General features: G+C 42.5%; 1 protein-coding gene across 1 annotated transcript in view; it reads right to left on the bottom strand.

The window, feature by feature from the left end:
- Window positions 1–25,821, bottom strand: part of EPS8 (epidermal growth factor receptor pathway substrate 8) — a 782,257-nt gene that overhangs the window by 301,705 nt on the left and 454,731 nt on the right. Inside the window, exon 10 of the mRNA XM_053719136.1 lies at window positions 14,203–14,314. Within this exon, the coding sequence (XP_053575111.1) occupies window positions 14,203–14,314 (112 nt within the window). The remainder of the gene's footprint in view (window positions 1–14,202; window positions 14,315–25,821) is intronic.

The raw sequence follows: 25,821 nt of genomic DNA, 5'->3' as shown, positions 1-25,821 counted from the left end.
ATAAACACTTGGGAAGCTAAGGAACTGAGCCGCACACCATTGCAGACACATACATATACGAACTGAAAAGGAGGATTGGCAACTCCACTGGTCCGGGGAATTAACACCATCTGGGGACATACCTAAGCTATTGAAGACTAAGGTCTAAAACATTTGACATTGGTTCAATTTGAAATTTTAAGGCAACATGGTTAGCCACACAAAATATTGAAGAGACACTTTATATAGACATTTTAGGATTTTATTATTAAATTTTTCACGGTATCGTAATATCTATTATCATTTGAATTGTACTGATAAACGATTCACTCACAGAAATAGCGTTTTTAAAGCTATAAGATTTGCGTACTTTTAAAGCTATAAGGTTTGCAATTTTGAATGTTAAACACATGTTTAAAGGAGTGAGTTATCACAGCAAATCACTTTATTCACAAATTCTTCTGTAATTTTTTTGCACAAGTTTTAGAGGTTAGCACAAGTTTTTTGATTTTGTTGATTTTGTTGATTTTTTGAAATTTAAATGCACTTGGTTATTTTTGTATAGTCATTCAGTCACTACCTGCATCACGGCGATTGGAATAGTAGCCACTCGCTGAAAACACAAGTGTATCTGTCAGCATCATAGACACTGTGCTTAAGCTATTAAGCTCAATGAGCCTAAGCTTCGGTTACATTTATATCCAGAAGTAACGAGTATATTTAATAGTGATACCCGCTGTGACATAGCGGCACTCGCTCAGATATTAGGAGTGTATGTTATTGTGCAAATTATAAGAGATAAGCCGATGTCTTAGTGGTTGTCAGCCTTCTAATAGAGACTGCCAGTAATAGACAAAGCTTAGGGTATTAAGAATCCCTGCTATCACACTAGCAGGTGAGCTTAAGATCCTATATATTTTAATAAGGAAATAGGGGAAAGCCCAATTTCCATTTTAAACTGTGAGCAAATTTTAGATTGTGAACATGGATCCATGAGGGAATGTTAGGTTCATATTGACTTATATGTGATATTCTACTTGAATTTTTATATTTTAGAAGATTGGAGACTCCAAGGTAGAAAATTGGAAATAGTCAACTGTAACAGTCACTGATTTTCATTGCTTTTTAATTTATGTACTTTTTTCCAGAAATGGAATGAACATTGTAATAAATAGTGACAAGTAATTAATTTTAGATAAGACCCTGACTCTTTTGTTGGCGCTTGGATATATAATTCTAATTTCGATTGTTTGTTAGTTGACCACTAGGGGTCAATTTATCTGAGCTAGGGGTCAATACCAATAGGCGCTGGGTGTTTTTTCTTGTCAATGGTAAGATAGTCCAAATGGTCTCCATCTTGAGAGATGGAACTCTTAAGAATTGGTTTAGGATCTTGAGATCCAGAATTGGTCTGAAGGTTCCCTCCTTTTTGGGAACTATAAACAGATTGGAGTAGAACCCCTGCCCCTGTTCTGCTTTGGAACTGGGCAGATCACCCCCATGGTAAAAAGGTCTTCTACACAGCACAAGAACGCCTCTCTTTTTGTCGGGTTTACAGACAATTGAGAAAGATGGAACCTCCCCCTTGGAGGGGAATCCTTGAAATCTAGAAGGTATCCCTGGGTTACAATTTCTACTGCCCAGGAATCCTGAACGTCTCTTGCCCAGGCCTGAGCAAAGAGAGAGAGTCTGCCCCCTACTAGATCCGGTCCCGGATCGGGGGCTACCCCTTCATGCTGACTTAGTGGCAGCAGCAGGCTTTTTGGCCTGTTTACCCTTGTTCCAAGCCTGATTAGGTCTCCAAGTTGGCTTGGATTGAGTAAAGTTCCCCTCTTGCTTTGCAGCAGGGGAAGAGGTAGAGGGACCATTCTTGAAGTTTCAAAAGGAACGAAAATTATTTTGTTTGGTCCTTGTCTTATTTGACTTATCCTGAGGGAGGGTCTGACCCTTCCCTCCAGTAATGTCTGAAATGATCTCTTTCAATGCAGGCCCGAATAGGGTCTTACCTTTGAAAGGGATGGACAAATGTTTAGATTTAGATGACACATCAGCTGACCAGGACTTAAGCCAAAACTCTCTAAGCGCTAAAATGGCAAAAACTGAATTCTTAGCAGCTAATTTAGCAAGATGAAAAGCGGTGTCTGTAATAAAAGAATTAGCCAACTTAAGAGCCTTAATTCTGTCCAAAATATCATCTAGTGGGGTCTCCATCTGAAGAGCCTCTTCTAGAGCCTCAAACCAAAAGGCAGCTGCAGTGGTTACAGGAACAATGCATGCTATAGGTTGAAGAAGAAAACCTTGATGAACAAAAATTTTCTTTAGGAGACCCTCTAATTTTTTATCCATAGGATCAATGAAAGCACAACTGTCTTCAATAGGTATAGTTGTACGCTTAGCCAGGGTAGAAATAGCTCCCTCCACCTTAGGGACCATCTGCATGAGCCCTTTATGGTGTCAGATATGGGAAACATTTTCTTAAAAACAGGAGGGGGATCGAACGGAATACCTGGTTTATCCCACTCCTTAGTAACAATGTCTGAAATCCTCTTAGGGACCAGAAACACATAAGTGTAAACAGGAACCTCTAAATATTTGTCCATTTTACACAATTTCTTTGGAACTACAATAAGGTCCCAATCATCCAGAGTAGTTAAAACCTCCCTGAGCAATAAACGGAGGTGCTCTAGCTTAAATTTAAATGCCGTCATATCTGAATCTATCTGAGGGAACTTCTTTCCTGAATCAGAAATCTCTCCCTCAGACAGCAAATCCCTCATCCCTACCTCAGAACATTGTGAGGGAATATCGGATACGGCTACTAAAGCATCAGAAGGCTCATCATTTGTTCTTAACCCAGAGCTACTGCGCTTCCCTTGCAACCCAGGCAGCTTAGATAAAACCTCTGTGAGGGTAGTATTCATAACTGAAGCCATATCTTGCAAAGTGAAAGAATTAGATGCACTAGAAGTACTTAGCGTCGCTTGTGCCGGCGTTACTGGTTGTGACACTTGGGGAGAACTACATGGCAAAATCTGATTTCCTTCTGTCTGAGAATCATCTAATGCCAAACTTTTATAAGTCAAAATATGCGGTTTGCAATTTATAGACATATCAGTACAAGTGGGAGACATTCTAAGAGGGGGTTCCACAATGGCTTCTAAACAAATTGAACAATGAGTTTCCTCAGTGTCAGACATGTTTAACAGACTAGTAATAAAGCAAGCAAGCTTGGAAAACACTTTTTGTAAGGAAAAAAACACAACTTGCAAAAACGGTACTGTGCCTTTAAGAGAAAAAAAGGCATACACAAACTGCAAAACAGGTTAAAATTGCTTCAGTTTTTCTGCAATTTTAACAGTGTACCCACTAAGCTTTAAAAGGATTGCACCACAAGTTAATAAGCAATAAACCCCCAAATGAAAAAACTGGATTGAAATATGTCTAAAACCAGTTAAAACCCCTAAAGCACCTTGCCACAGCTCTGCTGTGGCCCTACCTGAACTTAGGAAGCGATAATATGGGGTTTAAAGCTTCAATTAGTCCCTCAGAAGACTATCAGGACCTCAAGAGAAGTTGCTTGCTGCTTGTAAATGTAGGCCCCGCCCACCTCACTCGATGTTGCTGGGGCCTACACAAAACTAACAAACCCTGCCTGAAAGCCATGTGGGTTATAAACAACCCTCAAGCAAATGTCCCATAAAACAGAAAACTTTACTCCCAGACACAAAAACTTTGTCCCAAATTCACATAAACTGAGTGCCCACAAAAAAATAACCCTTTATGCAAGCTAGTAAAAACATCTGATAACACTAGGATTACTGCTTACCCTTCCCCTAATGGGGACACTGTCAGCCTTTCTGAGTTAACACAGTCTCTGCAGAAAATATGACTAAACATACCTCATTGCTGTATAGCAAGAAACTGTTCCTCACATTGAAGTTTTCCTGTACTCCTCAGCTTCTGTGGGAACAGCAGTGAACCTTAGTTACAAATGCTAAGATCATCATCCTCCAGGCAGAAATCTTCATCTATGTCCTGCCTGAGAGTAAATAGTACAACACCGGTACCATTTAAAAATAACAAACACTTGATTGAAGATACAATAAAACTAACAGTTTAACACCTCTTCTCTTTACTCTTCCTGCTTAGAGCCAGCAAAGAGAATGCCTGGGGGGTGGAGTTAAGGGGGGAGCTATATAGACAGCTCTGCTGTGGTGCTCTCTTTGCTACTTCCTGTCAGGAAGGATAATATCCCACAAGTTAGGATGAATCCGTGGACTCGGTACATCATGCAAAAGAAAAGAAGACCCCATTGTAGGCACCTTCTATAAACACATAAAAGATCCTGAAAATAACCCCATATCAAAAGATGATTGTATTGGCAAAGAAGATCTTAGAATCTTAATGAAATCCAGAACACAATTCAAGTTACAGGATGGTTTGTTAATTAGAACCTCCAAAACTGGCATCCAGCAATGGGTAGTACCCACCAAGTTCAGAGGTCTAATGCTTCAACATGCCCATGATGCTCCCACATCTGGTTATCGTGGTGCCAAACTAACATATGAAATATTGTGTGACTACGCTTTTTGGCCACACATGTTGAAGATGTTCAAACCTACTGTCAAGGGTGTTTAATCTGTCCACAGTTCCAACCCACTGCGCCAACGCATAGAGCGCCATTGAAGAAAAGGGGGATGGTAATGCCATGGTCAGATATACAAATTGATTTTATTGGTCCAGTAACAAGGTCATCAAGAGGTAACAAATACATGTTAACAGTGACATGCCTGTTCACTAAATGGGTAGAGTGCATCAGTGCACCTAACAATAGTGCTGAAACATGTGCAGCCTTGCTCATCAACCACGTGTTTTCCAGATTTGGTTTGCCCCAAAGAATCAAATCAGATCGGGGAACCCACTTCACTAGCGAAGTGATGACAAAAATGTGGAAAATACTAGGGGTAAAAAGAAAGCTCCATATTGCTTATAGAGCTGCCTCAAGTGGTGGTGTAGAGCGTTACAACCAGTCCATTGTTAAAATCCTCAAAAAGTTTATGAGTGAAACGGGTAAAGACTGGGATGTAAAACTACCTCTTGTCTTAATGGCATTAAGAGCAACTCCAAGTAGTGCTACCAAGATGTCACCTTTTGAACTGATGACTGGTAGGAGAATGGTTCTACCTCAGCATCTGCTGTACCGTACATCAGACCAAAACTTGATAAACGCTGCCAATACACATCAATATGTGGAGAACCTAAGAAAGCACCTGCAATATGCCTTTGCATTTGCTCAAAGGAATTTAGAAAGAGCCGCAACTGCCACTAAAACCTATTATGATCTCAAAACGTCCAAAAAGGAATATGAAATAAATGATAAATTTTATCTTTATAACTTTGGAAGAGATCAGGTTAGGAAGAAGAAATTTATTCCATCATGGAAAGGTCCTTTTGTCATTACTGACAAAATATCTCTGGTGGCATATAAAATAAGGATCCCCAAAAATGAAAGTTTCATAGATAAATGGGTCCATATCAATCAATTGTGAGCGAGTCATCCTAGGTCCCAACTACAAGTCATAGAGGGAGAATTAAGTGTCATATCCCCAAATGCACTAAAGACATACTGTAGTTTAAAGATGACTAGCTGATAAGCATGAAGGCTCAAAAATTACGGACTCTCTACATAGAAGACTGTCTATAATGCATACAATCAACATCCTCACCAAATACCACTGACTTTAAGCCAATTCAAATACATATGTCCTACATCTATTTGAAGTTGGAAGGGGGATTTATGTCAAAGTATATGAATATTATAGATTAAAATTATATATATCTATATATATATAGTTGTTTTTTTATATACACTGTATATGGTTGATGAGACCACAGGATTAATTAAACATGAGGCTATTGACAACAGTTTCTAGTCCACTTGATGGTTTTAGCTGGGTGAATGCATGTTTATCTTAATTGAAAGTTAGCATAGTTTTTGAAGCTCACCCCCTGCAGTGTCAAGCATACAAACATTTTCCTGAAGAAACTAACTTAATGACCATGTTTATGTGACTATGTGCAGAGTTTTATGGCTCTAAGACATTTGGTGATCAGAGAGAGGGTAAATCGAAATAACTGGATTCCTTTTTCAACTAAATTATCTTTCCAAACAAAGATAAGCATAACACTGAAATTACAGGAAACCCCTTGTATATTTAGAGTAAATAGTCTGTGTTTTGAGTGGAGGATGTGCTCAAGGGTGATCTGGAATTTCTCACCTAAATCTTTGTGACTTCAAAAGAAGACAAGTGCTAGCAGACATGTGTGATGACAACAGTTCTATTTCACTGAATCTCTGACATTTGAAGACGTACTGCAGACATACGGCTGGGGGGAAGGTAACACACACATTGGAAGCACATGGGTTACATTATAATTTCAAAGTTCACTGTTTAAAACAACTGTATTATATGCAAGTAGAATATACTTCAGCATTGCAAGAAAATATATATATAAATGGATATAAGACTGTCTATGTGATATTAAATATAAACACATGAATAGGGGAAATTGTGAAATAAGTTATATCATATGATTATGCACTAAATATTTATGAAATTTTAAATACATCTCTTGAAATATAGTGAGATGGATATATGGAAGGCATTTTGATGTGATATGACTATACAATATTGATGTTTGATATCAAATTATTATTATATATAATTTTCTGTTAGGCTAAATGAAATATAAATGCTAACAAGAGAAATTTACTAAGGCAATAAATTATAATATGTTTAATAGGGAGAATTGAATTAACAATGTACTTATTTTAATATAATAAAATGTTAGACACATGATGTTTCATATCAAAATGATCAGAGAGGTGATGTGATACTGCCCCATCTGTGACTGATATTGTGAGTGATTAATGCAAGAAATTATGGCAGTAATTACATATTTTAAAGAAATATTTTCTTTCACTGTTAGAAATGTTCAGGTGAATCTGTTTGTGTGTGTCTGCTGCCACCCGAGGGCCAGAACCCAGTATGACAATTAAGGGATTTAACTGCTAAAAGATGAGTTTCCATGGTGACCGAGGGCCAATCCAAATAGACATCCCAGATGGGAATCTGAGATGGTCAGATTCCGTAGGGCCACCCACATGGTTTCATAAATGAGTGAAAACTTATATAAGTAAAAGCAGGAGAGAGGAAGACAGACAGGCTGCTAACTTTGAATGATAACTACTGCTGGGCGTTCGAAATACATTCTGAGCAAGCTGGCTGCCTTTTCTCATTGATTGCAAAATTTACTTATCTGTCTTCTGAGATGAAACAAGGAGTTTTTGATAACTGAACTATCAATTTTGGTCATTTTGGTAATGTATATATATATATATATATATATATATATATATATAAAGAAAGAGGGTTGCAATTAATATTTTAACACAAATATATGCATAGTCACTGCAGTTTATATTACAGTTGATAGATTTAAAGAGCAGTTTATATTTTAGTTTATATTCAGTCTGTATATTGCTAAACACATATCCGATTCCTTAATGCTAAGTTGTTTTTATCTGCGCAAATATAGAGTTATAACTCAGAGTTTGGCTATTTGCACAAATAATATAAACAATTTCTGATGTTTTAATAGAAGTATATATTGTACTATTGTTTTAAATAAGCACTGTTAAAACTGTACCAGTCTGAATGCCTAGTGGTTCATAATTTAATCTCATAGTGTTAACTGAATGAAAGGCTGCTGTGAGTAAGACTAATTTTAAGAAAAGACTTTTATAAAGTTTGTATAGCATATTTGAATAGTTTTTAAATGCGTATAATATTAACTCATATTTTGATTCTTACACACACACATATATATATCTCAATGTGTTAATAGATATTTACTAATAATAAAGAATTCAGATATTTATATTAATTTTATTGTCTTAGTTTATGCATATTTGATGGTGGGTTTAGTTTAAAGAAAGATTGTTAAATATATTCAGTTATAACCCTGCCATATACGCACATATTATTTGGAGAGTACTGCTAAGATTCTTATAAATATACTGACAATATTCCAATTTCGTCTTTTTGTGCATATCGGGTTAGCACGTAAGTGAAAACTTTTTACTTTCAACTCATAATACGAGCACGACACTTGCAAAAAGCTTACTTCAAGCGGAGTTAGCGTTTGAGAGGGAACGTTAAATACCACTCCACTTGTACCCTGGCCCTTTACCGGCTATCCCCCTCTCACTGAACTGGCTAACCACACAAAAGTATACCACGGGCTGCACTTATCCCACCCTCCTGTCTGTACTGACAAACCACACACAGTGCACTCATTATGCTGCTGGCTGCCTGCACTAATCCCACCCACGTTTGTACTGACTAACCACACACAGTGAACCCTACTACAGTGCCGGCTGCCTACACTCATCCCACCCCCTGACTATACTGACTAATCACACACAGTGCACCCCACTATAGCGCCAACTGCACCCATCCCACCCAATGACTGTACTGACTAGCCACATACAGTGCACCCCACTATAGCACCAACTGCACCCATCCCACCCCCTGAGTGTACTGACTAACCACACACAGTGAACTCATTAATACAGCCGGCTGCCTGCACTAATCCCACCCAGGTCTGTACTGACTAACCACACACAGTGCACCCCACTATACCGCCGGCTGCCTGCACTGATCCCACCCTACTGACTGTACTGACTAACCACACACAGTGCACCCCACTATAGCGCCAACTGCACCCATCGCACCTCCTGACTGTACTGACTAACCACACACATTGAACCCCACTGTAGTGCCGGCTGCCTACACTAATCGCACCTCTGTCTGTACTGACTAACTACACAGTACCGACACTATAGCCTGCACTCATCCCACCCCCGTCTGTACTGACTAACCACACACAGTTCACCCCACTATACCGCCAGCTGCCTGCAATCATCCCACCCCCTGACTGTACTAACTAACCACACACAGTGCACCCCACTATACCTCCAGCTGGCTACACTCATCCCATCCCCTGTCTGTACTGACTAACCACACACAGTGCACCCCACTATACCGCCGACTGCCTACACTCATCCCACCCCCTGACTGTATTGACTAACCACACACAGTGCACCCCACTATTCCGCCGGCTGCCTACACTCATCCCACCCCCTGACTGTACTGACTAACCACACACAGTGCACCCCACTATACCGCCGGCTGCCTGCACTCATCCCACCCCCTGACTGTACTGACTAACCACACACAGTGCACCCTACTATAGCGCCGGCTGCCTACACTCATCCCACCCCCTGTCTGTACTGACTAACCACACACAGTGCATCCCACTATACCGCCGGCTGCCTACACTTATCCCATCCCCTGTCTGTACTGACTAACCACACACAGTGCACCCCACTATACCTCCAGCTGGCTACACTCATCCCATCCCCTGTCTGTACTGACTAACCACACACAGTGCACCCCACTATACCGCCGACTGCCTACACTCATCCCACCCCCTGACTGTATTGACTAACCACACACAGTGCACCCCACTATTCCGCCGGCTGCCTACACTCATCCCACCCCCTGTCTGTACTGACTAACCACACACAGTGCACCCCACTATACCGCCGGCTGCCTGCACTCATCCCACCCCCTGACTGTACTGACTAACCACACACAGTGCACCCTACTATAGCGCCGGCTGCCTACACTCATCCCACCCCCTGTCTGTACTGACTAACCACACAAAGTGCACCCCACTATACCGCCGACTGCCTACACTCATCCCACCCCCTGACTGTATTGACTAACCACACACAGTGCACCCCACTATTCCGCCGGCTGCCTACACTCATCCCACCCCCTGTCTGTACTGACTAACCACACACAGTGCACCCCACTATACCGCCGGCTGCCTGCACTCATCCCACCCCCTGACTGTACTGACTAACCACACACAGTGCACCCTACTATAGCGCCGGCTGCCTGCACTCATCCCACCCCCTGTCTGTACTGACTAACCACACAAAGTGCACCACACTATACCGCCGGCTGGCTACACTCATCCCTTCCCCTGACTGTACTGACTAACCACACACAGTGCACCCTACTACACCGCCGGCTGCCTACACTCATCCCACCCCTTGACTGTACTGACTAACCACACATAGTGCACCCCACTATACCACCGGCTGCCTACACTAATCCCATCCCCTGTTTGTACTGACTAACTACACACAGTGCACCCCACTAAACCGCCGGATGCCTACACTCATCCCACCCCTTGACTGTACTGACTAACCACACATAGTGCACCCCACTATACCACCGGCTGCCTACACTAATCCCACCCCCGTCTGTACTGACTAACCACACACAGTGCACCCCACTATACCGCCAGCTGCCTACACTCATCCCACCCCTGACTGTACTGACTAACCACACACAGTGCACCCCACTATACCGCCGGCTGCCTGCACTCATCCCATCCCCTGTTTGTACTGACTAACCACACACAGTGCACCCCACTATACCAGCTGCAGCCTACACTCATCCCATCCCCTGTCTGTACTGACTAACCACACACAGTGCACCCCACTATACCAGCTGCAGCCTACACTCATCCCATCCCCTGTCTGTACTGACTAACCACACACAGTGCACCCCACTATACCAGCTGCAGCCTACACTCATCCCATCCCCTGTCTGTACTGACTAACCACACACAGTGCACCCCACTATACCGCCAGCTGCCTGCACTCATCCCATCCCCTGTTTGTACTGACTAACCACACACAGTGCACCCCACTATACCAGCTGCAGCCTACACTCATCCCATCCCCTGTCTGTACTGACTAACCACACACAGTGCACCCCACTATACCGCCAGCTGCCTGCACTAATCCCAGCCCCGTCTGTACTGACTAACCACACACAGTTCACCCCACTATACCGCCAGCTGCCTGCACTCATCCCATCCCCTGTCTGTACTGACTAACCACACACAGTGCACCCCACTATACCAGCTGCAGCCTACACTCATCCCATCCCCTGTCTGTACTGACTAACCACACACAGTGCACCCCACTATACCGCCTGCTGCCTAAACTTATCCCACCCCCTGACTGTACTGACTAACCACACACAATGCACCCCACTATACCGCCGGCTGCCTACACTCATCCCACCACCTGTCTGTACTGACTAACCACACACAGTGCATCCCACTATACCGCCGGCTGCCTACACTCATCCCATCCCCTGACTGTACTGACTAACCACACACAGTGCATCCCACTATACCGCCGGCTGCCTACACTCATCCCACCCCCTGTCTGTACTGACTAACCACACACAGTGCATCCCACTATACCGCCGGCTGCCTACACTCATCCCATCCCCTGTCTGTACTGACTAACCACACACAGTTCACCCCACTATACCGCCAGCTGCCTGCACTCATCCCATCCCCTGTTTGTACTGACTAACCACACACAGTGCACCCCACTATACCAGCTGCAGCCTACACTCATCCCATCCCCTGTCTGTACTGACTAACCACACACAGTGCACCCCACTATACCGCCGGCTGCCTACACTCATCCCATCCCCTGTTTGTACTGACTAACCACACACAGTGCACCCCACTATACCAGCTGCAGCCTACACTCATCCCATCCCCTGTCTGTACTGACTAACCACACACAGTGCACCCCACTATACCAGCTGCAGCCTACACTCATCCCATCCCCTGTCTGTACTGACTAACCACACACAGTGCACCCCACTATACCAGCTGCAGCCTACACTCATCCCATCCCCTGTCTGTACTGACTAACCACACACAGTGCACCCCACTATACCGCCAGCTGCCTGCACTCATCCCATCCCCTGTTTGTACTGACTAACCACACACAGTGCACCCCACTATACCAGCTGCAGCCTACACTCATCCCATCCCCTGTCTGTACTGACTAACCACACACAGTGCATCCCACTATTCCAGCTGCAGCCTACACTCATCCCATCCCCTGTCTGTACTGACTAACCACACACAGTGCACCCCACTATACCAGCTGCAGCCTACACTCATCCCATCCCCTGTCTGTACTGACTAACCACACACAGTGCACCCCACTATACCGCCAGCTGCCTGCACTCATCCCATCCCCTGTTTGTACTGACTAACCACACACAGTGCACCCCACTATACCAGCTGCAGCCTACACTCATCCCATCCCCTGTCTGTACTGACTAACCACACACAGTGCACCCCACTATACCGCCAGCTGCCTGCACTCATCCCATCCCCTGTTTGTACTGACTAACCACACACAGTGCACCCCACTATACCAGCTGCAGCCTACACTCATCCCATCCCCTGTCTGTACTGACTAACCACACACAGTGCACCCCACTATACCAGCTGCAGCCTACACTCATCCCATCCCCTGTCTGTACTGACTAACCACACACAGTGCACCCCACTATACCAGCTGCAGCCTACACTCATCCCATCCCCTGTCTGTACTGACTAACCACACACAGTGCACCCCACTATACCAGCTGCAGCCTACACTCATCCCATCCCCTCTCTGTACTGACTAACCACACACAGTGCACCCCACTATACCAGCTGCAGCCTACACTCATCCCATCCCCTGTCTGTACTGACTAACCACACACAGTGCACCCCACTATACCGCCAGCTGCCTGCACTCATCCCATCCCCTGTCTGTACTGACTAACCACACACAGTGCACCCCACTATACCAGCTGCAGCCTACACTCATCCCATCCCCTGTCTGTACTGACTAACCACACACAGTGCACCCCACTATACCGCCTGCTGCCTAAACTTATCCCACCCCCTGACTGTACTGACTAACCACACACAATGCACCCCACTATACCGCCGGCTGCCTACACTCATCCCACCCCCTGTCTGTACTGACTAACCACACACAGTGCATCCCACTATACCGCCGGCTGCCTACACTTATCCCATCCCCTGTCTGTACTGACTAACCACACACAGTGCACCCCACTATACCGCCGGCTGCCTACACTCATCCCATCCCCTGTCTGTACTGATTAACTACACACAGTGCACCCCACTATATCGCCTGCTGCCTACACTTATCCCACCCCTGACTGTATTGAATAACCACACACAGTGCACCCCACTATACCGCCAGCTGCCTGCACTCATCACATCCCCTGTTTGTACTGACTAACCACACACAGTGCACCCCACTATACCAGCTGCAGCCTACACTCATCCCACCCCATGTCTGTACTGACTAACCACACACAGTGCACCCCACTATACCAGCTGCAGCCTACACTCATCCCATCCCCTCTCTGTACTGACTAACCACACACAGTGCACCCCACTATACCAGCTGCAGCCTACACTCATCCCACCCCATGTCTGTACTGACTAACCACACACAGTGCACCCCACTATACCAGCTGCAGCCTACACTCATCCCATCCCCTGTCTGTACTGACTAACCACACACAGTGCACCCCACTATACCACCAGCTGCCTGCACTCATCCCATCCCCTGTTTGTACTGACTAACCACACACAGTGCACCCCACTATACCGCCGGCTGGCTACACTCATCCCATCCCCTGACTGTACTGACTAATCACACACAGTGCACCCCACTATACCGCCAGCAGCCTACACTCATCCCATCCCCTGACTGTACTGACTAACCACACACAGTGCACCCCACTATACCGCCGACTGCCTACACTCATCCCATCCCCTGTCTGTACTGACTAACCACACACAGTGCACCCCACTATACCAGCTGCAGCCTACACTCATCCCATCCCCTGTCTGTACTGACTAACCACACACAGTGCACCCCACTATACCTCCGGCTGGCTGCACTCATCCCATCCCCTGTCTGTACTGACTAACCACACACAGTGCACCCCACTATACCGCCGGCTGCCTACACTCATCCCACCCCCTGTCTGTACTGACTAACCACACACAGTGCACCCCACTATACCGCCGGCTGCCTGCACTCATCCCACCTCCTGACTGTACTGACTAACCACACACAGTCCTGCTCCATTTTATATAATGAAGTACAAAATGTAATGAGATGTGCTTGATGTATTACTGCAGAAATATTTGCACAATAAGTTAAATTGTTACCTCCAAAATGTCGTCCTTCATGACTGAAAGTTCACTGCTGTTCCTGGCCACAAAGTCATACTTGCACAAGGCAAATTCTTTGGGTTGTTTATTGCTAGAAGCCTGGTGATTCCTGGAGCAAACACACAAAGTAAACGCTTATGGTTATTGCCTTGGATTATCTTGGAGCCAGTAATACAAATTCCCCACAGGATAATGAGATGTTAAATATAGATAAGGATACTCTATAGGGGTCACATGTGGTTAAGCGCAGATAGTGATATAATTAGTTATACGTGAGTGTAATATTAATGAGATACCCTTGTGTAAAAGCCAGAACAGTGGCTAAGGAATTGCCACATTGATGCTTTACATATAGCTCTGATAAATGAGGAGTACCCCAAAAACAAATATGCTTGCTTCAATATTAAAATATTTATCGGCAGGTTTGTACAGTTAAACTAATACAGCTTTCACAGCCTATAAATTGTTCTCCATTCCTTACATGATCAGTGGGAGACAATACAGAATTGTATTCTAATTTGTCTTTTTAATGTAGGTTAAAGCTGTAAAGCCAACTATAGCTGCTAAACCACAACAACAAATACAGCTGAAACATTCACCTACTACATACTGCTACCTAAAGAACAATTTCCCAGCCCAGGGAAACGCAGCCTTGCTAAGCCCCGATTGTCACCAATACATCGGTATAAGGGAGTCAAGTTATATTCTGAGAATGTATTTCTACATGTAGGATGGTGAAATGGGATCGCCTGCACCCCTATACCAAAAGCGATGTTATACCAAATTAAAGAAAAAGTGTTCTCTGTGTTTGGTAAGCTTCATTTAAGAGACCATTGTCTCTCATTTCAACACAACGCTTAGGAAAAGACACTTTGGAAACATTAACGCTTGTGAAAAGACACTCTGAATACAATAACGCTTGTGAAAAGACACTCTGGAAACAACGCTTGTGAAAAGACACTCTGAATACAATAACGCTTGTGAAAAGACACTCTGAATACAATAACGCTTGTGAAAAGACACTCTGAATACAATAACGCTTGTGAAAAGACACTCTGAATACAATAACGCTTGTGAAAAGACACTCTGGAAACAACAACGCTTGTGAAAAGACACTCTGAATACAATAACGCTTGTGAAAAGACACTCTGAATACAATAACGCTTGTGAAAAGACATTCTGGAAACAACGCTTGTGAAAAGACACTCTGAATACAATAACGCTTGTGAAAAGACACTCTGGAAACAACAACGCTTGTGAAAAGACACTCTGAATACAATAACGCTTGTGAAAAGACACTCTGAATACAATAACGCTTGTGAAAAGACACTCTGGAAACAACAACGCTTGTGAAAAGACACTCTGAATACAATAACGCTTGTGAAAAGACACTCTGGAAACAACAACGCTTGTGAAAAGACACTCTGGAAACAACAACGCTTGTGAAAAGACACTCTGAATACAATAACGCTTGTGAAAAGACATTCTGGAAACAACAACGCTTGTGAAAAGACACTCTGGAAACAACAACGCTTGTGAAAAGACACTCTGAATACAATAACGCTTGTGAAAAGACATTCTGGAAACAACGCTTGTGAAAAGACACTCTGAATACAATAACGCTTGTGAAAAGACACTCTGGAAACAACAACGCTTCTGAAAAGACACTCTGAATACAATAACGCTTGTGAAAAGACACTCTGGAAACAACAACGCTTGTGAAAAGACACTCTGAATACAATAACGCTTGTGAAAAGACACTCTGAATACAATAACGCTTGTGAAAAGACATTCTGGAAACAACAACGCTTGTGAAAAGACACTCTGAATACAATAACGCTTGTGAAAAGACACTCTGAATACAATAACGCTTGTGAAAAGACACTCTGAATACAATAACGCTTGTGAAAAGACACTCTGGAAACAACAACGCTTCTGAAAAGACACTCTGGAAACAACAACGCTTGTGAAAAGACACTCTGGAAACAACAACGCTTGTGAAAAGACATTCTGGAAACAACAACGCTTGTGAAAAGACACTCTGGAAACAACAACGCTTGTGAAAAGACATTCTGGAAACAACAACGCTTGTGAAAAGACATTCTGGAAACAACAAAGCTTGTGAAAAGACACTCTGGAAACAACAACGCTTGTGAAAAGACACTCTGAATACAATAACGCTTGTGAAAAGACATTCTGGAAACAACGCTTGTGAAAAGACACTCTGAATACAATAACGCTTGTGAAAAGACACTCTGGAAACAACAACGCTTCTGAAAAGACACTCTGAATACAATAACGCTTGTGAAAAGACACTCTGGAAACAACAACGCTTGTGAAAAGACACTCTGAATACAATAACGCTTGTGAAAAGACACTCTGAATACAATAACGCTTGTGAAAAGACATTCTGGAAACAACAACGCTTGTGAAAAGACACTCTGAATACAATAACGCTTGTGAAAAGACACTCTGAATACAATAACGCTTGTGAAAAGACACTCTGAATACAATAACGCTTGTGAAAAGACACTCTGGAAACAACAACGCTTCTGAAAAGACACTCTGGAAACAACAACGCTTGTGAAAAGACACTCTGGAAACAACAACGCTTGTGAAAAGACATTCTGGAAACAACAACGCTTGTGAAAAGACACTCTGGAAACAACAACGCTTGTGAAAAGACATTCTGGAAACAACAACGCTTGTGAAAAGACATTCTGGAAACAACAAAGCTTGTGAAAAGACACTCTGGAAACAACAACGCTTGTGAAAAGACACTCTGGAAACAATAACGCTTGTGAAAAGACATTCTGGAAACAACGCTTGTGAAAAGACACTCTGAATACAATAACGCTTGTGAAAAGACACTCTGAATACAATAACGCTTGTGAAAAGACATTCTGGAAACAAGGCTTGTGAAAAGACACTCTGAATACAATAACGCTTGTGAAAAGACATTCTGGAAACAACAACGCTTGTGAAAAGACATTCTGGAAACAACAACGCTTGTGAAAAGACACTCTGGAAACAACAAAGCTTGTGAAAAGACACTCTGGAAACAACAACGCTTGTGAAAAGACATTCTGGAAACAACAACGCTTGTGAAAAGACACTCTGGAAACAACAACGCTTGTGAAAACACATTCTGGAAACAATAACGCTTGTGAAAAGACACTCTGAATACAATAACGCTTGTGAAAAGACACTCTGAATACAATAACGCTTGTGAAAAGACACTCTGGAAACAACACTTGTGAAAAGACACTCTGGAAACAACAACGCTTGTGAAAAGACACTCTGGAAACAACAACGCTTGTGAAAAGACATTCTGGAAACAACAACGCTTGTGAAAAGACACTCTGGAAACAACAACGCTTGTGAAAAGACATTCTGGAAACAATAACGCTTGTGAAAAGACACTCTGGAAACAATAACCTTTGTGAAAAGACACTCTGAATACAATAACGCTTGTGAAAAGACATTCTGGAAACAACAACGCTTGTGAAAAGACACTCTGAATACAATAACGCTTGTGAAAAGACACTCTGAATACAATAACGCTTGTGAAAAGACACTCTGGAAACAACAACGCTTGTGAAAAGACACTCTGAATACAATAACGCTTGTGAAAAGACATTCTGGAAACAATAACCTTTGTGAAAAGACACTCTGAATACAATAACGCTTGTGAAAAGACATTCTGGAAACAACGCTTGTGAAAAGACACTCTGAATACAATAACGCTTGTGAAAAGACACTCTGAATACAATAACGCTTGTGAAAAGACACTCTGAATACAATAACGCTTGTGAAAAGACACTCTGGAAACAACAACGCTTGTGAAAAGACACTCTGAATACAATAACGCTTGTGAAAAGACACTCTGAATACAATAACGCTTGTGAAAAGACACTCTGGAAACAACAACGCTTGTGAAAAGACACTCTGAATACAATAACGCTTGTGAAAAGACATTCTGGAAACAACGCTTGTGAAAAGACATTCTGGAAACAATAACGCTTGTGAAAAGACACTCTGAATACAATAACGCTTGTGAAAAGACACTCTGAATACAATAACGCTTGTGAAAAGACACTCTGAATACAATAACGCTTGTGAAAAGACACTCTGGAAACAACAACGCTTGTGAAAAGACACTCTGAATACAATAACGCTTGTGAAAAGACACTCTGAATACAATAACGCTTGTGAAAAGACACTCTGGAAACAACAACGCTTGTGAAAAGACACTCTGAATACAATAACGCTTGTGAAAAGACATTCTGGAAACAACGCTTGTGAAAAGACACTCTGAATACAAAAACGCTTGTGAAAAGACACTCTGGAAACAACAACGCTTGTGAAAAGACACTCTGAATACAATAACGCTTCTGAAAAGACACTCTGGAAACAACAACGCTTCTGAAAAGACACTCTGGAAACAACAACGCTTGTGAAAAGACACTCTGAATACAATAACGCTTGTGAAAAGACACTCTGAATACAATAACGCTTGTGAAAAGACACTCTGGAAACAACAACGCTTGTGAAAAGACATTCTGGAAACAACGCTTGTGAAAAGACACTCTGAATACAATAACGCTTGTGAAAAGACACTCTGAATACAATAACGCTTGTGAAAAGACACTCTGGAAACAACAACGCTTGTGAAAAGACACTCTGAATACAATAACGCTTGTGAAAAGACATTCGGGAAACAACGCTTGTGAAAAGACACTCTGAATACAATAACGCTTGTGAAAAGACACACTGGAAACAACAACGCTTCTGAAAAGACACTCTGAAAACAACAACGCTTGTGAAAAGACATTCTGGAAACAACAACGCTTGTGAAAAGACATTCTGGAAACAACAACGCTTGTGAAAAGACACTCTGGAAACAACAACGCTTGTGAAAAGACATTCTGGAAACAACAACGCTTGTGAAAAGACACTCTGGAAACAACAACGCTTGTGAAAAGACACTCTGGAAACAACAACGCTTGTGAAAAGACACTCTGGAAACAATAACCTTTGTGAAAAGACACTCTGGAAACAATAACCTTTGTGAAAAGACACTCTGGAAACAATAACCTTTGTGAAAAGACACTCTGGAGCGGGGGCGGAGCCAACACCGAGAGAAGAAGGTCACACTTCTACAGAGCTCCTGCTTTATTTTCAAACAGATCCATCTAAATTGTATAATCTTAGCCTTTTTCTTTTAATTATTTTATTTCCCCAGTCTTTACATATAATAGATGTTTTTATTTAGTGAGCTTTGCGGTCTGACCCTCCTATATAGACATATCACCCGGTTGTGTGAGAGGAAACTGGGCAGTATATACTATACGCATAGCCCTATCTAGGGAGGCCGTGACATCGGACATTCGACAGTGGCTAATGTGCTAGACAGCATAACAAGTACAGCGGAGTAAGTGTACCAGCAGACATTACATCCCGGAGCGCAGGTCTGTCTTTCCCGCTCACTCCCTGCATCACAGAGACAGCACGTAGCTCCGACATCTTCAGCCGCACGGAGGCGGCGCCATCTTAATACTCCCTACGGACCCACGTGGCATCGCCACAATCATACCTGCTGAACAGCGGCTACCTGCTTGACCACCTCTTGAGCTGCCGGAATGGTCATCTCTTACCGGATCGCCTCACAGAGCCCCTGAGTGAGTAAGTTCAGGAGAGAAAGGAAAAAGTGCTGCGCACCTGACAGTGAGTACTATAAGACCGCACTTGCCTGACGGGTACCGGTGAGGAGGTTGGGGGCCTACAGTTGTATAACTCTGTTCCCCTCTCTACGCATCTACAGTCAAAACACACAGGGGCCAGTAAGCAATTTCTATATAGGGAGGGAAAAGAGCACAGAGATTAAACACACGGAAGAGGGGATCCACCACCAGCAAATATAAGCAAAATAAAGTTTTCCACACTTCTGACAGCCCATCATATAAGGGCTTTGCATTAAGCTATCCCAGCTCCTTTTGCCATCAGCTGCAGGTTTAATCTACATAGAGCAGATCTCAGTTATTACCCCCTGTCTGAGCATAACCCCATTACCTGGAACTCCAATATGGTATTATCAAACTCACTCTACAACCATAAACACTCAAATTCCACAGCGTTAAAGGGGCTCAACCCTCTCAGACGTCCAGGCTAGTTATATATACATCTTCAGGTTACCATACTGGACTTTGCATAACTTTTAACTTCTCTTTGTGGATTGGTATTTACTATATTTTCTTCACTTGCTATGTGACCTGCCGTTTTAACATTACCACAGCAGTTAGCATCTGTCACTCTAACTGAGATTGGATTGGTATTTACCGTTTACTATTTTAATAGACTGTAGCCTTTTGCTTATACGTTATCTCCAGTAAAAAGTTCATATGTGACTTTAGCCTCAGGGCTGTTCTGAACTCTCTCAATCTGGAATCAGACTAGATCATTATTTGGCAGCAAAGACAGACCCGCCTTGTTGCTGGTACTTCCTACATCTCCCTCCTGAGGGGCCTTCATTAACAGCCTCCCTAGCCTACACCCATAGCCTTCTCACGTACAGACCCAAAAAACATGCAGGGCTAAATGCTACAGTGACGGTGCGGGTGGAACCCCCTCTAGACTTCTTCTCTGAAGTGGAAACCATTTTTTGCACTTTTCAGACCTCTTACGTATAGTGCAACATAGTATGAGTACGTAACCAAGTTTCTCTACTTAATATCACAAACATGTCGCAAGCAATGGGGAAGAAACAGAAACGTCAGGAAAACCCCAAGAGAACTCTCACAGACCATTTCCATAGCAGAAATACTTTGGACCAGGATCTATCAGAGGAAGAATCTAGAGATACCCCTACAATAAATAGTAAAAGTCACAAAACAGATGTCGCTAGAAGAGATCAACCAGCATTATCGCAAGCCACATTCTTGGATACAATCAAGTCCCTATCAGATAAGATGGACTCTCACTATACTTCTTTACGATAGGAACTGAAGCAGTAGGTGGGTGAATTGAGGCGAGAGCTCTCATCTCTAGGAGAGCGTACAGAAACGCTTGAGAAAAAGCATGAGGACTTAGCAGTAGATCACGCAAACCTTCTTGCTTACTCCCAGACTCTGGCGGAGCTAATTACAGACCTAGAGGGCAAACAGGCAGACCAAGAAGATAGATCCCGCCGGAATAATTTAAGATTCCGTGGTATTCCGGAATCTATAACCACAGCCAATCTACAGGACTTTCTGAACGGGCTGTTTAAAGAGCTGCTGGGTTCACCTCAGCCACAAGATCTCCTGCTCAACAGAACCCACAGAGCCTTACGACCACGTAATTCAAATGCTGATACCCCTAGAGACGTCATTGTAAGACTCCACTACTATTCCACGAGAGAGAAAATACTCAGGGCATCTTTCTCCAATAAATCCCTACAGGAACCATACCACAAAGTCCAGATCTTCCCGGACCTGTCGCAACATACTTTAGCAAGAAGGAGAACATTTCAACAATTCACCCAAATCCTTCGACACAATAACATCAAGTACAGATGGGGGTTTCCGGTAAAATTGTTTCTTCAACATCAAGATCGCTCATACGTGATCACTTCTCCAGAACAAGGTATGAAACTTCTACGCTCCCTGGGTTTATCCTCTACCCAGGAACAACAGAGAAAGACCACAGCAGCAGCTGATATCCTGAATCCTTCTCTCCCTGACTGGAGACCTCATCAACTGAGAACATCACCTCCACCAGACAGACAGGCCCGAGATGCTTAGGTAATACTTTAACTTTTTGAATACATTTGCACCACCCACTCCCTCGAAACTTGCTCACTCATCAGGAGCAGGCCTCCAACACCGTAAAACTGAACTGATTTCAGAAGCATTTGACACCTGGTTCTCCTTTCTTAGAGGTCCCCCATTTTCTCCCCCTTGTCTATACATCTCTCATAAGAGGCACATTGGGACTCAGGCTTATACTGGGCTAACACACGGGTACATATCTTACTCACATAGGAGCCCAGTGCCTGATACTACTAGTTCATAAGTACTCAGTGCTCCCTCCTGTTAGGGTGGTGCAGATGATTGACCCTCATGTTTGTCTGTTTAAGACTCAAGTTAACCATGTTTTACTATTAAGGTCGTTCTATTGGTTACACCCAGTACTGGTAAGACTTATGAGAAACAGGAGGATATTTAAATGACACGTCTGGGACAACCAAGTGATTGATCTCATGTTAATATACATTTATATTTACGTTAAAGATTCTTACTATAATGTTATCTGTTTCATTGAATTGCTTGCTTTACAATATGTTTATCTTTTGTCCTATTATATGTAACTTACTCCTCACTTACCTTACACTTCCACGATTCACAAAATATGACTTTCTCTGGAGGGGAGTTCTTACTAAACCTCGAAGACTAAACTGATTTCGGAATCCCCCGACATCAGGTTCCCCCCTACTTGAGGGTCACCAGTCTCTCAATCTTGTTTACCTCTCCTCCATAGAAACCACTACAGGACTCAGGCTATACTTTGCTTACACACGGGTACACATCTTACTCTCATGAGAGCCCAGTACCTGACATAGTTAATAGCGGTTTTACTTTTAATTCCTACTACCTAGGCGGGACGCCTGACTCCTTCATTTGTTTGTTTAGGGCACATTTTAACCCGTTTTCCTTATCAGGTTGTACTTCTTTCTGCCCCCCTCGTGTGGCTAAGGAGAAACAGAAGACTTGGTGAATGACAGGACTGGGACAACCAAGTAATTAAGGTCACATTGAACTATGTTTATGTCTTGCTATAATGTTGTTAGTTTATAGAAATGTTCACTTAGATCTGTGTTTTGTGTTTTGCCCTAGGACAAACAGTTGACGCTCAAACTTTGTGAATCTGCTAGTACCTCCTAGTTTATTGAAATGTCCACATAAGTAAAGAACAGATTTACAAATCTGAAAGATTAAACTGATCTCAGATTCCCCTAATTTCTTCTCCCCCTCTGCCTGAGGTTCATCATTCTCTCAGACTCTCTTACCCCTTCCTTATAGGAGGCCCTAAAGGACTCAGGCTTTATTGGACTTCTGCACGGGCACATATTTTACTTCTATAAGAGCCCAGTACCTGACACCACTAATATGTGTCCACTTTTTACTTCCCCCTACCTAGGTGGTACAACTGACTTCTTCATTTGCTAGTTTAGAAAAGAAATTTACCATATTTTTCTTCTTAGGTTGTACCTCTCTCTGCCCCCTTTTGTAAGACTTATGAGAGACAGAAGGCTTTATAATTGGCGGGACTGGTACAACCAAGTAATTAAGATCAAGTTTGATTATGTTTATGTTTTGCCATAAGGTTATTAGACATGTCCACTTTGTTGTATGTTTTATATCTTGCCTTACTACATATAACTCACACTCCAGGGGATTTCCGGTGGGCGGTAACATCGGAGTGGCGCGCAGCTAGCGTTTGCTACGTGTATACTCTAACCGCCAGTCACAGGCTCCAGGCCCAAAAGAGCCGAGCAAAGAGTACCAGATTGGGAGCGCTTCTCACCGACCACCGTGAAGCCTTGGCAGGCTACGCTCAGCGGGTACGTGACACAGAGATAACAAAGGCACTCCACCGAATTTATCCCACAGCCAGTAAAGCTCTTTGGCAGGAGCAACGCTGCTCATGGTAATGCTCATGGACATGGACATGGAGCTACAAGACTGACGATATCAGAAGAGAAAGCCATCCTCTCAGATAAGTACTTATACATCAGACTATGTGCTGTAAAAGCCGCTGCAAGGTTACTTTCTTTCTCTGACTATAAGGATATGAACAGGCTGTGTGCAGTTTTATTAGTCTGGGTGCAGGGAAGATTGTTGAGGGAGAAATTTTGAACCTTTGTTGTTTGAAACTTAAATAATTATCTGCCTAAGTGTTTTGTTACTTAACTTTAATTTTTGCTTGAGGTAATGCAATTTAAGATTTATAACTGAACACTTAAGGAGCAGTGCATAAGCATATGAAAGACTTAATATACAAAAAATGGACTATACCAGCTAAATAAGCCAGTTGGTCCTAAAGAAATGCTTTTTTACACTGTGAATAGATTGTGGAAATTAGTTCGGTTGATTACTGGAACTTGCAGTTAAGGTAAGTATATGACAAGATTAAAATATAACCTTTATTTGTTAAGTTTTAAAAAAGACAGCATCAAATATGTGTGTATGCTACCCTTGAAAGAGTTAAAAACACACTCTCTGTTGATTGTGCCATACTTAGCTTGTGCGGTGCAAAGATATATGGAGTACTAAGTAATCCTTCTATAAGACCAAGATTTTATTAAAGGTATATTAGTATGTTAATCTGAGAGAGGATTATATGGCCTTGTAGGTGGCCAATCCTTCAGATTACCCCAAGGGGATATTAAATATAAGGTATACCCGTTATGCTTAAACTCTATGATCTTTATAGATATATTAGGGCATTTTGAACAGCAGTATACAACTTCGTCACTAATACACAGTAAGTGAATACTAATATTTACACTTGCAATTAGATATATGTTGGTTGCTCTAGATTTTTAAAAAGTTGCCTTTATGTCAATTGCTTCAATGCAGGGCTTATACCTAAGTATTGTGATGATTTTATCAACTCTGACAGATATTAATTAGATTCTGTGTGGTTGTGCATATACAGCTACATAGAGGAGTAATCACAGTCTTGTGATGGTGCGATTATGAAATAATCTGCACTCAGAAGTGCTACACCAAGTGGTGTCAGAATAATTATAGATATAGCATCATAATGGGTTTAGTGATTGCCCAGCCAATATAGAGCTGTATTTTCAGTATATACTTAAATTAGACCTTGTTTATTGCGTTTTAGTCCAAAGTGAACTTATATTTTCTGTCACGCTGTTTCTACTTAAACAGTGCTACAGCGTTGTTAAATTACAGCTTTTTGATAATTGTCACAATGTATCAAAATTTGATTATATTATTGATACAGTATGTAAGGGTAATAGTACTTTATTGTACTATACCACTCTGTAATAGTATCTGGTATTACTGTGACAATATTGTCTCTAATCTTTATCCCCTAGTATCAATTAACCCACCGTATTCAAAATTATGCTGTGCCAGTGTCACTGCTGGCTGGGAAAAAAAAAAAAGGAAAAAATAAAATAACTAGACAAATAACTCGGCTGGAAACGGGATCCCTGGTCTTGGTACTCTATAGGGGGAAGTTGTTGTGATGGCCCATATCTGTGTGACATTGTGAAGAGAGCCATTGACTCAGGTCCCTGGAATCCAACAGGCTGTTTCTTTCCCCTATAGGCAGGTGCTATATATTGCCCCAGTGAAGAAATCTGTTACACACAAATCTGAATCAACAAACCCTACACTTTTATATCTGAACTTACTTTGCTGTAAAAAAAGAAAAATAAAGAGAAAGAATACAGATACAATAGGAAAAGAAAACCCTGGGGCTAACTATACAGCTCAGAACTATAATACATATAAAAGTGTAACTCTATAGGCATTAAGCAAAGCCTGAGTTTGAGGGGACTTGTTACGGTTGCCTCCAGGCTGGCTGGAAGTTGGACCGTAGAAA

Source organism: Bombina bombina, chromosome 6, assembly GCF_027579735.1.
Source record: "Bombina bombina isolate aBomBom1 chromosome 6, aBomBom1.pri, whole genome shotgun sequence".
In the NCBI taxonomy this organism is placed as follows: Eukaryota; Metazoa; Chordata; class Amphibia; order Anura; family Bombinatoridae; genus Bombina; species Bombina bombina.
This window is presented reverse-complemented; position numbering and strand designations above follow the sequence as displayed.